Source organism: Arachis duranensis, chromosome 5 (assembly GCF_000817695.3).
Source record: "Arachis duranensis cultivar V14167 chromosome 5, aradu.V14167.gnm2.J7QH, whole genome shotgun sequence".
NCBI lineage: Eukaryota > Viridiplantae > Streptophyta > Magnoliopsida > Fabales > Fabaceae > Arachis > Arachis duranensis.
This window is the reverse complement of record NC_029776.3, coordinates 106,347,791-106,360,865: the sequence shown is the minus strand read 5'-3', so window position 1 is coordinate 106,360,865 and position 13,075 is coordinate 106,347,791. Positions and strand designations below refer to the sequence as shown.

Below are 13,075 nucleotides of genomic sequence, written 5' to 3'. Positions count from 1 at the left end.
AATCAGCTTCTCAGCTACCGCCTTTGGCATCTTATATAAGCTCAGATAATACACTGGCAAGTTGTTCAACACTGATCTTATAAGTACCAACTTCCCAACCTTATTTAGCACTTTAGCTTTCCACAAGCTCAGTTTCTCCTACACCTTGTCAATAATTGGCTTCCAAGTTTTGACTAATCTCGGATTTGCCCCAAGAAGAACTCCAAGATATTTAAAAGGCAAGGTACCTTCCTTGCAACCCAACAAGCTACACATTCGGTGAACCCATTGCCCCTCACAATTGATTGGTATCAAGCTGGACTTGTCAAAATTTATACTTAGCCCTGACATCAGCTCAAAACAGCGTAGAAGCCGCTTGTAATTCTTCACAGTCTCCTCCTCTGGTGGACAGAACAGAATAGTATCATCCGCAAACTGAAGATGCGACAACTCTATGTTGTCTCTCCCAACCAGCAATGGTGGGATGCGCCCGTTTTTGACTGCCTCTCCAACCATTCTATGCAGAACATCTACAACCAGGACAAACAGAAAAGGAGATAGGGGGTTGCCTTGTCTCAAGGCCCTTTCCATTTTGAACGGCTTAGATGGTGATCCATTTATCAAGAGCGACAAAGTTGCAGTAGTCACACACTCTATAACCCACGCCCTCCATCTTCTTCCAAACCAGTGGTGGAGCTTAGTTCAGACAAGGGGGGCCATGGCCCCCCCAAACTTTTTATAAAAAAATTAGTAATACTTTTTTAAAAGATAAAAAATAGTTCAATTGGTTTACATACTTTACTATGACTTAAAGTACCCAATAAATTCAATAAGCAACACTCTCTCTACCTTTAAGTTCAAATATAAAAAATTAGATATTTTTATTTATTTAATTTAATATTATTTTATATTTTACTATTTATTTAATTTAATTTTTTATATGATAAAAAATAATAGATCTGTAGATAGTTCTTCTACTTTAATGAATCATGAAGAAAGTGAGATACAACCTTCAAAAGTTCAAAAGTTACATCTGATGAGTTTGACCTTAATTTTTTGGAACAAGACTTGAAAACGGCTTTAAATTTGGCAATATCATCCAAATCAGAGAGATATTAGACGAGTTTATCTTAAATGGAGTTCATATCAAAAGTTTTTTGACAATTATTTTCTATCATGCCCCCCCCCCCAAAATTTGTTTCAAGTTCCGCTACTGTTCCAAACCCCATCTTCTGCAACACAATATCCACAAAACTCCACTTAACTCTATCATAGGCTTTTTGAAAATTCAGCTTAATAATTGCTGCCTCCTTTTTTCTTAGTTTAAGCCAGTGAACAGTTTCACATGCGATGAGAGTTCCGTCATGTATTTTCACAAAGCTCCGGCGTCGAGGACAGCACGGACACTGGCGTCAAGGCCACAGGCGAAGTTGCCAAGCACCGCGGCAAGCTGTACAATGAGGTTGGGGTTGGAATCGAAGTCAGCGAAGGTTGCAACGAGGGCGCAACCGTGACAGCAATAGAGCGCGACGAGGGCGCAACCGTGACAGAACAATGACGGCAACAGATAATGACGGTTGAAACACTTATATTGCATAGGCACATTATATTGTATTTTCTTAATGCATTCTTTGTAGTTACATTTTCAGAAACACTTGGTTTTATACATTTTTTTTAGTAAAAAAATTATAATAATCCAAATCTTATTTGTTTTTTTGTTTACTATTCTTTTTTTAGTTAATACTTGGCCAAGCCATGAAGAAAATGTTTAAAAAGCAGACATACCGATTTTCTTGAGCTATGTCTGAAGCTAATTCATCGACTATAGACACCAAATGGTACGATCTCATAGAAATAATTTAAATTGAAAATATGTATGCATGAATATGATATTATAATTTGAGTTTTTGTGGTTTTTTTTGTTGTGTCCACAGTAAAATTATTTAAACAAATTAAAGGAAGAAGAATTAGTGAAATATGATCAGGTAACTAACTTGGATTTTGGATGCAAACTCTTGGGTTTCTTGTGCAGTATTTGTGCTATGATAATTATTGGTTTTCAAAATTAAATAATAATAATTTATAATAGTATTTTATTGAACAGACAATTTTATTTTCAATACTGTATCAACTACAAATCTAACATTGTTCCGGGTGTAAATGGTTAGGGTTTTTTGCAGTGAAACTTGCCTATGCATCTGTGGGGTTAATTGTATGTTTTAATTATTCTATTAGTTTTTATAATTTTATCAAATTTGTAATTAGATTTTCGTATTTTTTTAAATTGCTCTTTATATTATTTTTAGTTTTATAATTATGTCCTTTTCATATAAAAAATATTAAAATTAACAGAATATTTTTTTTAAAAAATATTTAATTAAAGATCTAATTGAGTTTTTAATAGTAGATATCTTTAATTTACGAAAAATATTTTGTTAATTCTAACATTTTTTATACTACGAAGGATCTAATTACAAAATTAAAAGTAATGTAGGGATTCAATTAAAAAATTATAAAAACTTAATTAAAAATTTAATAACTATAAAAACCAATAGAATAATTAAATATGATTTTATATATAATGAAACAAAAATAATATTTACTTGAGATGAATACAAATAAAAGTAGTTGTAGGTAAAAACTTTAAAACCAGTCAATGGTTAGACGCAAAAATTAGTATCCTAGTTGGAATGAAGAAAATCTTATGTCATAAGCTGTTCAAGTTGTGATGTTGATGGTTTGATGAATCAGAAGGGATTAAGAGATGGAGAAAAATAAGTTTTTCTCATTGTTGAAGAGAATGAAAAGTTTTTTTTTAAAAATATTTGTTGAGTTATTACACCTTATATACTATATACTCTTTATGTACTCTCACTAAAAAAATAATTACAATAGTAAGACTATTATTAATAAAAAAAATAATTTAGCTAACATGAAATAATGTTGTTGTTTAATAATAGTCATTTGAATATAATGGAATTATTTATATGCAAGTTAATTTCACCATTTCATTTTTTTTATCCTTCCTATCTTACCACATATCTTCTATCCTTTTATCATTATATTTGAATGAGTTATTGTGTTATTTTTTTATGCTTGTAATACTGGAGTAACACAAAATTTTTGCATGTCTCCTTCCTTAATTTTTGCATGAATAACTACCAAAATGAAAATAAAAATATTATAAATTTAAATTATACAACAATTCTTATGTGATAAGATGTTAACTATTAATGGTGATAATATTGATATTAATTTTTATATACTATGTATTTTTTATATACTCTTATTAAAAAAATAATTATAATAGTAAACTTATTATTGATAAAAAAACAATTTAGATAACAAATAGATAGATGCATGAGTTCTTTTGACTATGCTAAAAATTAAACTAATGGTTGTCTACTCCAAATATAGCAACATTTTATGACGAGAGATATAATTACATAAATATATATCAACATTATTTTTATAAGATGACATAAACAAATAAATGTTAATGGTCCAATGGAGATGACTTGTGGAGCTTGTTATCTGTGATTCATGTATCTTTCGCTGATATGGTTCTTATCCCTTTGGACGATGCAAATATATATATAAAAAAACTTTTAAATATTTATTTACTTAGTTCTTCAAAAATAAATATTTAGCATGTAAGACAATAATATATAATGCCTTAGTTATCTGAATTAAAGATTTTATTATTAATTAAGCAATTATTGGAACTTGTAATAGTAATTTTAAATTTTAGATATCATGATCTCAAATCACAATTCTTATGTTGGTAACTATAGCATGAATCACAAAAAGAAGATAAGACTATCTATTATTGACATTGAGATTAAAATGATGATTGAAGCGAAATACTAATAATTTAAGAATTTAATTTTGATATATTTTTAATTTAAAATAGTTTTATATAATTATATAATGTCACATAACAAAAATAAATATCTTTTATATAATTGCATAAATAATATACAAATTGTATAAAATATATCTGTGCATCAATATTAAACCATAATCTAATATTACAATATAACTTGGTATTTAATAATGAGATCAATGCACACTATACACATTTCTTTGTTACCAATGTAACATACATTAGAGATATTATAGCATATCCAAAATCACAAATGGCAATTCCTTATTGGACGGTATAGTTATTTCTCAAGATGTTTGATATATTTCCCAAGGAAAAATAAAAGAAAATTCATGAATGATAATAAGTTGTAGGTATGAGCTTATAAAACAAAACAGATTTTTCAAGCCAATAGACTCTCGGATATAGATTTCATAAGATAAGGACGTTTGCCATATATATAGTGTTAAGTGTTAACCTATCACAGCATCAACCGTTCTCTTAACTCTTCACTTTCATTCACAAGTTTTCTTTTCTTCATTGGTATAATAACAATGGCTGCTTCAACAATGGCTCTCTCTTCTCCCTCATTGGCTGGCCAAGCAATCAAGCTTTCACCCTCCAACCCAGAGCTTGGTGTTGGAAGAGTCACCATGAGGAAAGCAGCCACTAAGCAAGTTTCCTCTGGAAGCCCATGGTACGGCCCAGACCGTGTCAAGTACTTGGGCCCATTCTCGGGTGAGCCCCCGTCCTACCTCACTGGTGAATTCCCTGGTGACTACGGATGGGACACTGCTGGGCTTTCCGCCGACCCAGAAACATTTGCTAGGAACCGTGAGCTTGAAGTAATCCACAGTAGGTGGGCCATGCTTGGGGCCCTGGGCTGTGTCTTCCCCGAGCTCTTGGCCCGCAACGGTGTCAAATTCGGCGAAGCGGTGTGGTTCAAGGCCGGGTCTCAGATATTTAGCGAGGGTGGGCTTGACTACCTGGGAAACCCAAGTCTGATCCATGCTCAGAGCATCCTTGCCATTTGGGCCACCCAGGTCATTTTAATGGGTGCGGTTGAGGGTTACCGTATTGCTGGTGGGCCTCTCGGTGAGGTGACTGACCCACTATACCCAGGTGGAAGCTTTGACCCACTGGGCCTAGCTGATGATCCAGAGGCCTTTGCCGAGCTGAAGGTAAAGGAGCTCAAGAATGGCAGGCTGGCCATGTTCTCTATGTTTGGATTCTTTGTTCAGGCTATTGTCACTGGAAAGGGCCCACTAGAGAATCTTGCTGACCACCTTGCTGACCCAGTAAACAACAATGCTTGGGCCTATGCTACAAACTTTGTCCCTGGAAAGTGACTCTGCTCATACTATAGAGAGAAATGTAGTGAAATTCCAGTGTCTATTTTATGATCATATTGTTGTATGGTGGTGTATCTATTGGAATATGTGAAATGTGAATTATTTTGTGTTCTTTAATATGTTTTTATGCACTTTTTATGAAATTTAATTATACAGTGATATTTGATATAATAACAAGCAATAGCTTAACAATTATAGATTTTGAGATGCTATGAAGTGATCATGTTTTATTCACTTGGTGCAAAAGCTAGAACAAAATCACATTTGGTTACAAATATGAGATGCCTTATTCAGAAAGAAACTATAAATTACAACCTCCTCACCTCATCTATGGGAATTTAAACTAACCTTGAATCCAAGCAAGCACATGTATAAAAAAAGAATAATGAAACTCTAAAATTGTTTTATGCACAGCCCTTTTGTATATCTACAAACATCCACCACAATGAACCCTTTCTGTAGCAGTGTCTCTCACCAAGAGATTCTTCTGCATCTACTGATGTTATTTGACAAAAAACTTTATGCAAATTTTGCTTATGTTTGTTTATGTGCCTTAGTCATCAATCACACTTCAATCCACAAAGTTCCAAAACAATGTCATTTTTGGCCAAAAAAGGGTTGATCCTCACCCAAAGAAGTGTCAAGATTGAAGCAAGGAGAATAGCCCAAACCAAAATGATTGTAGGAACACCTTCTTGTTTTCCCATAACACCCTTGAGGAAGGGGTAAAGATGGACAATGACCCAAAGTGCAAAGAACAGCTTCCCAAAGAGAGGACCCCAAGAATCATAGCCATTGTTTATGGCATCAGAGACACCAACAATAACTCCAATGATGTTTATTATGAGCAATGTCAATGGAGGAATCAACAATGATGTCCACTTGAATATGTAGAGTTCAGCAAACTCTCCATCATCTGCAGCTTTGGATGTCACAGTGAAGTTTGTGTTAACTCCTGCTAGGACCTTTAGCAACCCTTGAAAGAGCGCAAAGAGGTGCGAGGAGGCGCCACCGATCACCCAAAACTGCTCATTCCTCCACCAGTCATGTATGCCAACTCCTCCCCATTGCATTTCCAATATGCTAGTTGCAGCTATAGAGATGAAGAGTGCCATGAAAATTATGCTGGCATAGTTGCTAATCTGAGAACAAGAAAATGAAGCATCAATGAAAAACTATGTAAAAGAAAATCTACAATCTTTCGGGGACTAATTTGTTGATCTCTTAAGAACTAAGTTAGCAACGTTCGACATGAGAATACAATATCTTGTAATGCAAGTAATCCTACCTCAGGGACTATGAACTTCCCAGTGAGAAGACACACAGCAGGCAAAGTACAGTAGGCAATCAAGGGAATTGAAGTGAGAGGATAAACAACTGAGTTTATGTAAGAAAACCGCTCTAGCCACTTCAAGCCGCAACCATAGCCATACCATAGAGGACAATGCCTACTAAACAGGATCTCAACCGATCCAAGCGCCCACCGGAGAACTTGATGCAGACGGTCAGAAAGATTTATAGGGGCTGAACCCTTAAAAGCTGGTCTTTTCGGCATGCAATAAACCGATCTCCAGCCATGACAGTGCATCTTGAAACCTGTTAGAATATCCTCTGTAACTGAGCCATAGATCCACCCAACCTGACCCAATTTAGCACAGGATTAAATACACATAACACTATCAAGCTTAAAAAGCCATAGTTGAAAAATCTTTAAGTATAGAAGAGAATCAAGAGATACCTCTTTACCCCATTCTGTCTTATCTTCATAACCACAACTAATTACATGAATGGCTTCTTTCAAGAGTGTAGCAGAACTTGCTGCTTTTGGAAGGCCTCCATCTTCCATAAGTGTCGCAGCTATGAACACAGCAGATTGCCCAAATTTTTTCTCAAATTTCAGTTGAGACATCAATAGTGACTTCTCACTCTCAACTCCTAAATGCAACAAAAGTATGTGTGTTATTTACTTATTTTTAGCATCTTATAATACTTATTTCCAAACAATAACACACTGCAAATTTTAAGTGTTCCTTACCTTCAATTCCCTCTTCTATGTTTTCTAGTGTATGCATGTGCTTTGTATCATCCTTATTCTTTAACATTTTCATACTTGACTTCCCTTTGTTCTTCTTCTTCTGAGATCCACAACAGAGGCAGCAACACCATTTAGGCCAACAGTTACACGTCCTCCGTGGTGGTTTCTTGGAAGAGGGGGCATCATATCCATAAAGTGCATGCCTCCTGAAGACGCACCCAGTTCCCACATATATTGGTCCTTGGATTCCATCTAAACCTTTCATATTGATCTACACAGAAATTGAAACCTGAGATTAGTTCTTCCTTCAAATCAAAATAACAATCAGAGACACATACAAAAAAAAAGGGTCAAGAAGAGAACATTAAAATTGTTACATACATCAAAGAACACAACATTGCGATTTGAGTATCTATCGTGACGATCGATCCCATCAAATCTTTGAGGAAATTGTACATAGCAAATTTTCTTCCCTGATGTAGGATCCATCATGAAGCACATGGCTTCACGAAGGGCCTTACTATTGTTTATGTAGTGATCACAATCAACATTCAGCAGGTAAGGAGCATTGGAGATAATTGCTGAAACTCTCACCTTTTGAAAAAAAAGAAAAAACATCATATAAGCTGGTTAGAGAAATGAAGACACAAAAGAAAGCTGAGAAAAAGTTTGATAGACACATAAAAATGGATTCTACCAAAGCATTCATAGCTCCAGCTTTCTTGTGGTGCTCATATCCTGGTCTTTTCTCACGAGACACATAAACAAGGCGAGGCAATTCGTTTCCCTCAATGTCGCGGACACCATTTTGACCAAGGAAAACCTACCCAAAGAGTATCATCATTCATCACAAATTCACAATTGAATTCATCCAAACAAGCCTTGTGATTATGAACTATGACTGAAACTGAAAAACAAAATATATATACTACTCACCTGAATCATTCCAGGGTGATCTCTAACATTGTTTCCAGGCCATAGAGTCCCATCCTGCATTGTCCAACCATCCTCAGGAACCTTCTGTGCCGTCGCAACCAATGCATTAATCCTCACCTTGAATTCTTCATACTCCCTCTGTCAAATTTTCAGCACACAATGTTTAGAACTCAAATAAAATAGATCATATTTTAGATTACTTGAACCACAAGCAAAGTGATAAGACATTTTTCGAACCTTAATAGCGCGACGCTCTCTGATAAATGCTGCATCAACTTTGTCTTTGAGATAGTCAACCTTCTGTGCAAAGTACCATTCAGGAGCTCTTGGTTCAATGCTGAACTTCTTGCAGAATGGAACCCACTTCCTTGCAAACTCAGATGTCTCTGAAAGTGCTTCGAATGTAAGCATGGCAGCACCATCATCTGAGACATAGCATGCAACTTTCTCTACTGGATAATCCACAGCAAGGATTGAAAGAACAGTGTTTGCAGTGATAAGTGGAGGCTCCTTCATAGGATCAACAGTACTAACAAATACATCTACACAAGCTAATTCTGATGGCTTCCCTTCCTTCTCATACCTGTTACATTGTAAACCATTAGCTTTAGAATAATCAGTACTCCCTCCATTACAAAAGAAATTAAAGTAGTTTCATCATCATTCTTAGATATTTGATGTCACTCTATTTTATAAGATAAGTTTTTTTAGTTGGTATAGTATTCTTTAATCTATATAGTGATACTAAAATGCCTTTATTCCATTTCCTCTTTTTAAAACGATTTAATGATGATAGGTTATGAATCTATGGTACTAAGATTCTTTTCTTTTATTTACTTTTTTTAATATAATTTAATGATAATAGATTATGAGAAAACTACCATCAATAATTAATAATACTTATTAAAATTTAATTTAAAGGAGAATTATTAAAAATAAATTATAAAAAATCACAACAAAAAAGTTCATTATGTGTGCTAATTTATTCCTCTGATAAGAAATCATTATTATAAAAAAAATTAAACTTAATCAAGAGAATTCTTTATAATGTGTTAATATGTTCTTTTGATAAAAATTATCACTATATTTTTTAATTTTAAATTCAAAATTTTACCCTAAATAATAAAATCTTAATAAGAGAAAACTAATTTAAAAACATTAATAAAAATGTATAATTTTCGGTAAACGTTCTAAGTTTTTATTTAGAAAGTGTGTATTCTTCTCCAATGGTTGAGAATAATCATTATTATTATATTCATATTGATTAAAATAGTACTTAAATTCACAATTTAGTTGTTTCACGTAATAATTGATATACCTTATTATTCAATTTTTGGATGTATAATTTCAAATACAAATATATGACTTTATTTCTTTTCCTAATTGTATTCATATATTGATGTTATTAACTTATTATTCAATTAGAAAATAAGTTACAACGGACAATAGCACAAGTAGTTACTCTTAGCTCATCCATGTAAACAATTAGTTAATATACGTAAGTAATTTTACTCTTCTAATTGAATACAACTTCTTAAATTAACTTAATGAAAATAAATTAGTATTTTTATGAAACAGTTTTTTATATACAAAAATTAATTTATTCTCTAAATCTAGTTTATTTTGAAACCGAGACAGTAATGAAGTAATGAACAATCACAGATACACATACTAGTTAAGAACTACCTTAGAGATAAACGATCAAGGTATGTTTCTCTTTCAATTGGACACCATTTTGGGAACTGATCAAGAATCCATGAAGCAGCAAACCAGATTTCACATATGACTGATGTGAGCCACAATGCATATGCATCATTCACAGGGTGCAGAATTCTATAATGAAAGAAGAGGCAGAGAATTGCAATCCTGAGAACTATGATTATTCTGTATGGATTTATTCTGCTTGAACTTATTGGCAACTTTCTCCATAGTGGTTGTCTCCCCTCATCCATTCTATTAGAAGAAATTCAAGTGAAAATTTTATTGTAAGAGAAATGTAATTAAAAGTTAGAGTTTAATTTTCATCACATCAATCATTCACGCCATCAATATAAAAGATAATTATTTTTGCTGATGCGGCGTTACGTAGTTTGATACATGTATAAAACTATTTTATAAGAATTTCACCTACTTTGGTAACTCAGGGTCATCAAACTCATCAAGATCCTTACACCCTTCATGCTTAACCACTTGAAGTTTTTCACATTGCTTCTTCTTCCAGTCCTCCATTCTTTCCTTCCATGCAACACTTCCATATCCATAAACTGCCAAGTCTTTCTTAGGATCCATAGCTCTTGCTTGAACTGCATCACCAGCAGCATTAATTTGTCACATTAAAGGATACACACAAACAACTTTGACTTTGAAATTTGACCTTAAAAAATTACCGGGTACAGAGGAATCAGGAAAAGGCATAGGATGAACACGTTTTCCACGAGGCATGAATGGGGGAATAATGAGGGCATGTTTATCAGCAGAGATTCCAACATCCTTAATTGACACACAAAAGAATATTAGAGAAAAAGACTAAAAAATGAACAGCTACAAGAGTTGGAGAATTATGCTTTACATTTTACTTTACCTCTTGACCATAAGTTAGTAGAGGGATCTCAGAACCTGCCACAGATGCTGCATCAAACTCTGAAGGTGTGGTACTGATTCCTAATCCACCATTAAGGCGAGAAGATAGCATTGTCTCAGCAATGTGATGATGATGAGGGTGGCTGCCAATATCAAACTCATTCTCCAAATCATCAACACCATCCTCTTCTTCATCACCCTCAACTCTAGGACAACCTGATATATAAACAACAAAGGAAGTTAAACGTTAAAACATAAATATGTTTGGTAAGTGTCTCAGAACAGAAAATACAGAGACACTGAGACAATCAAGATAGATTGACTTGCATGTTTTAGTATTTCTATATTTCTATTCTGAGACAGTTACTAACTAGGGATCAAAGTTGAAAGATGAAACCTTTGATGCGGTTGTATCTTGTTTTGCATTGAGGGCAAACTTGGTTCCCTTCTCTTCTTTCATACTCATAGCAAGGCTTGCAAACAGGGAATGCACACTCATTGCAAGCAACAAATGGATCACCATTAATTGTGACCTCTACTTCATCACCACAGATCTGGCATATTTGTCCACTCAATTCTGTAACAGCATTCACCTGCAAAAATCATGATAGCAGTTATGCTAATTAAGCAACATCATTTCATGAAAAAAACTTGGATGGTTGATGACTTCACCGACAAAAGATTTCAAAGTATAAAAAGGATAACCTTCAATTACAACACTTATTTCAGAAACTAGTTGCAAAAGAATCAGTTAGGCCTCAATTTTAGCATAGAAATCCATGAAAACAAAACCCAATGGAGATCTTTGTTTTTCTTATTCAAACTCTCCACGTGGCTTTGTGAAGTGTGCACAAGAATATAAAAAAGACAAACATTTTTGGAAGATTATTATGTATAAGAAAGAGAAAGAGACTCACTCTTGCAGTGTCATCAGCATTGATAAGAACAAACTCATTCCTGTTATGAGACCCTGCAATGAGTCTTCCCTTGGTATCCATTAACACCTCTCAGCTCTCACACACAATATAACAAACACAGCTTGTGCAAATATAGAAAAACAAAAGGAGTTTGTTGTTAACAACTAAAGAAAGTTGTTAAAACGATTCTTTTCTTGCAGAATCCAGTTTTGTAACATATTTGCCATGTTACTACTAATTTAGTAGTACTAAACTTAACTAGTCTCTCCCTTTTTTCTCTCAGAGACACACACAAAGTTGCAGCAAAACACGTTTATAAGAGAGGAGTGTAGAGAAAGAAAAGGGAGAAAAGGAAAAAGTGGAAACATCATACACAGACACAGAACAAGACCAAAAACAACAACTTATTATGTATCCGTATGTATATGTACAATTGTACATGTGTGTTGTCAAGTGTACCGTAGTTAGTTGGATACATATACAAGTGTTTCCTTATTCTAATAATGTCTCGAATAGTCAATTCACTCGTCCGCTTAAATAAATATTAAAAATTTGTAAATTTCAACTTATGCATGGAGCAATTATTGATGAACACAAACCCTTAAACAGAACTTAAATTTACAATAAATTAATTTTTAACATGTGAAATTAAAAGTTACTATAAGCAACCAAAAAACATGTCACATATCTTTTATGTAAATACAATAATTAAAATAATTAAAAACAAATATATGTTATATTAAGTAATCTAGCCAATAATATTAAACCAACGTAAAAACATTAATAGTTATCAAAGAAGAATAATAATAATGCACTCGTGAATATCAATGCCTAACCAACTGTGTCTGTCTCAATAATATTTGTATATAAGAAAATATAAAAGTATATATTTTTTAGATTTGAATATTAATACTTTTAAGCTTGATGGAACTTTCGGTGGGTCCCTGTGTTTTGTTTGGGTGGATGCTGCTGAATGCTGATGTTGGTGGAGCAGAGGAGTTGAAACTATTTGAGAATGTAAAATTCAGTCAGGTAAATAATTTACTTAACTAAGTCAACTCAAAAATATTAAGTCATTAAGTGTGCTTGTTTTGAATTAGTTCAGCATCTCCATTATTTGGATCAAAATGATGCTTTGGATGAATGATTAAATTAGAAGATTCTTTTGATCCGTTTGGTACCTTTAATATTGAAATAAAATTAACCTATATATTATTAGGTTAACAACCAAGTATGTTCATTATGTACCCGTTTTAATTTATTGTTATATTCAGGTAAGAATATATTTTTTCGAATTTTGTATAATTTTTATATAAGTTTTTAATAAAAATTTTAATGTTATATAATAAAATTATTTATTCTAAAATTTTTAACTAATAAATAATGACATATGAATAATTATATTTTTAAT

At 33.2% G+C, this 13,075-nt stretch overlaps 3 protein-coding genes across 3 annotated transcripts in view; 1 reads left to right on the top strand and 2 right to left on the bottom strand.

The window, feature by feature from the left end:
- LOC107491464 (uncharacterized) overlaps positions 1–570 on the bottom strand; it is a 1,830-nt gene extending 1,260 nt beyond the window's left edge. The window contains exon 1 of the mRNA XM_052261883.1: positions 228–570. Within this exon, the coding sequence (XP_052117843.1) occupies positions 228–570 (343 nt within the window). The remainder of the gene's footprint in view (positions 1–227) is intronic.
- Positions 571–4,323: 3,753 nt separating this feature from the next.
- On the top strand, positions 4,324–5,313 carry LOC107491614 (chlorophyll a-b binding protein of LHCII type 1). Its single transcript, XM_016112497.3, has one exon. The coding sequence runs from the start codon at positions 4,399–4,401 to the stop codon at positions 5,191–5,193; it is 795 nt and encodes a 264-aa protein (XP_015967983.1). The 5' UTR covers positions 4,324–4,398; the 3' UTR covers positions 5,194–5,313.
- Positions 5,314–5,403: 90 nt separating this feature from the next.
- Positions 5,404–12,049, bottom strand: LOC107491613 (cellulose synthase A catalytic subunit 2 [UDP-forming]). Its single transcript, XM_016112496.3, has 14 exons — positions 11,665–12,049; positions 11,145–11,340; positions 10,749–10,963; positions 10,555–10,657; positions 10,299–10,470; positions 9,854–10,120; positions 8,405–8,750; positions 8,168–8,305; positions 7,929–8,054; positions 7,613–7,825; positions 7,232–7,502; positions 6,935–7,131; positions 6,485–6,835; positions 5,404–6,338 (listed from the first exon to the last, which is right to left on the bottom strand). Exons 1-14 carry the CDS (start codon positions 11,743–11,745, stop codon positions 5,757–5,759), a joined length of 3,258 nt encoding a protein of 1,085 aa, XP_015967982.1. The 5' UTR covers positions 11,746–12,049; the 3' UTR covers positions 5,404–5,756.
- Between the last annotated feature and the right edge of the window lie 1,026 nt (positions 12,050–13,075).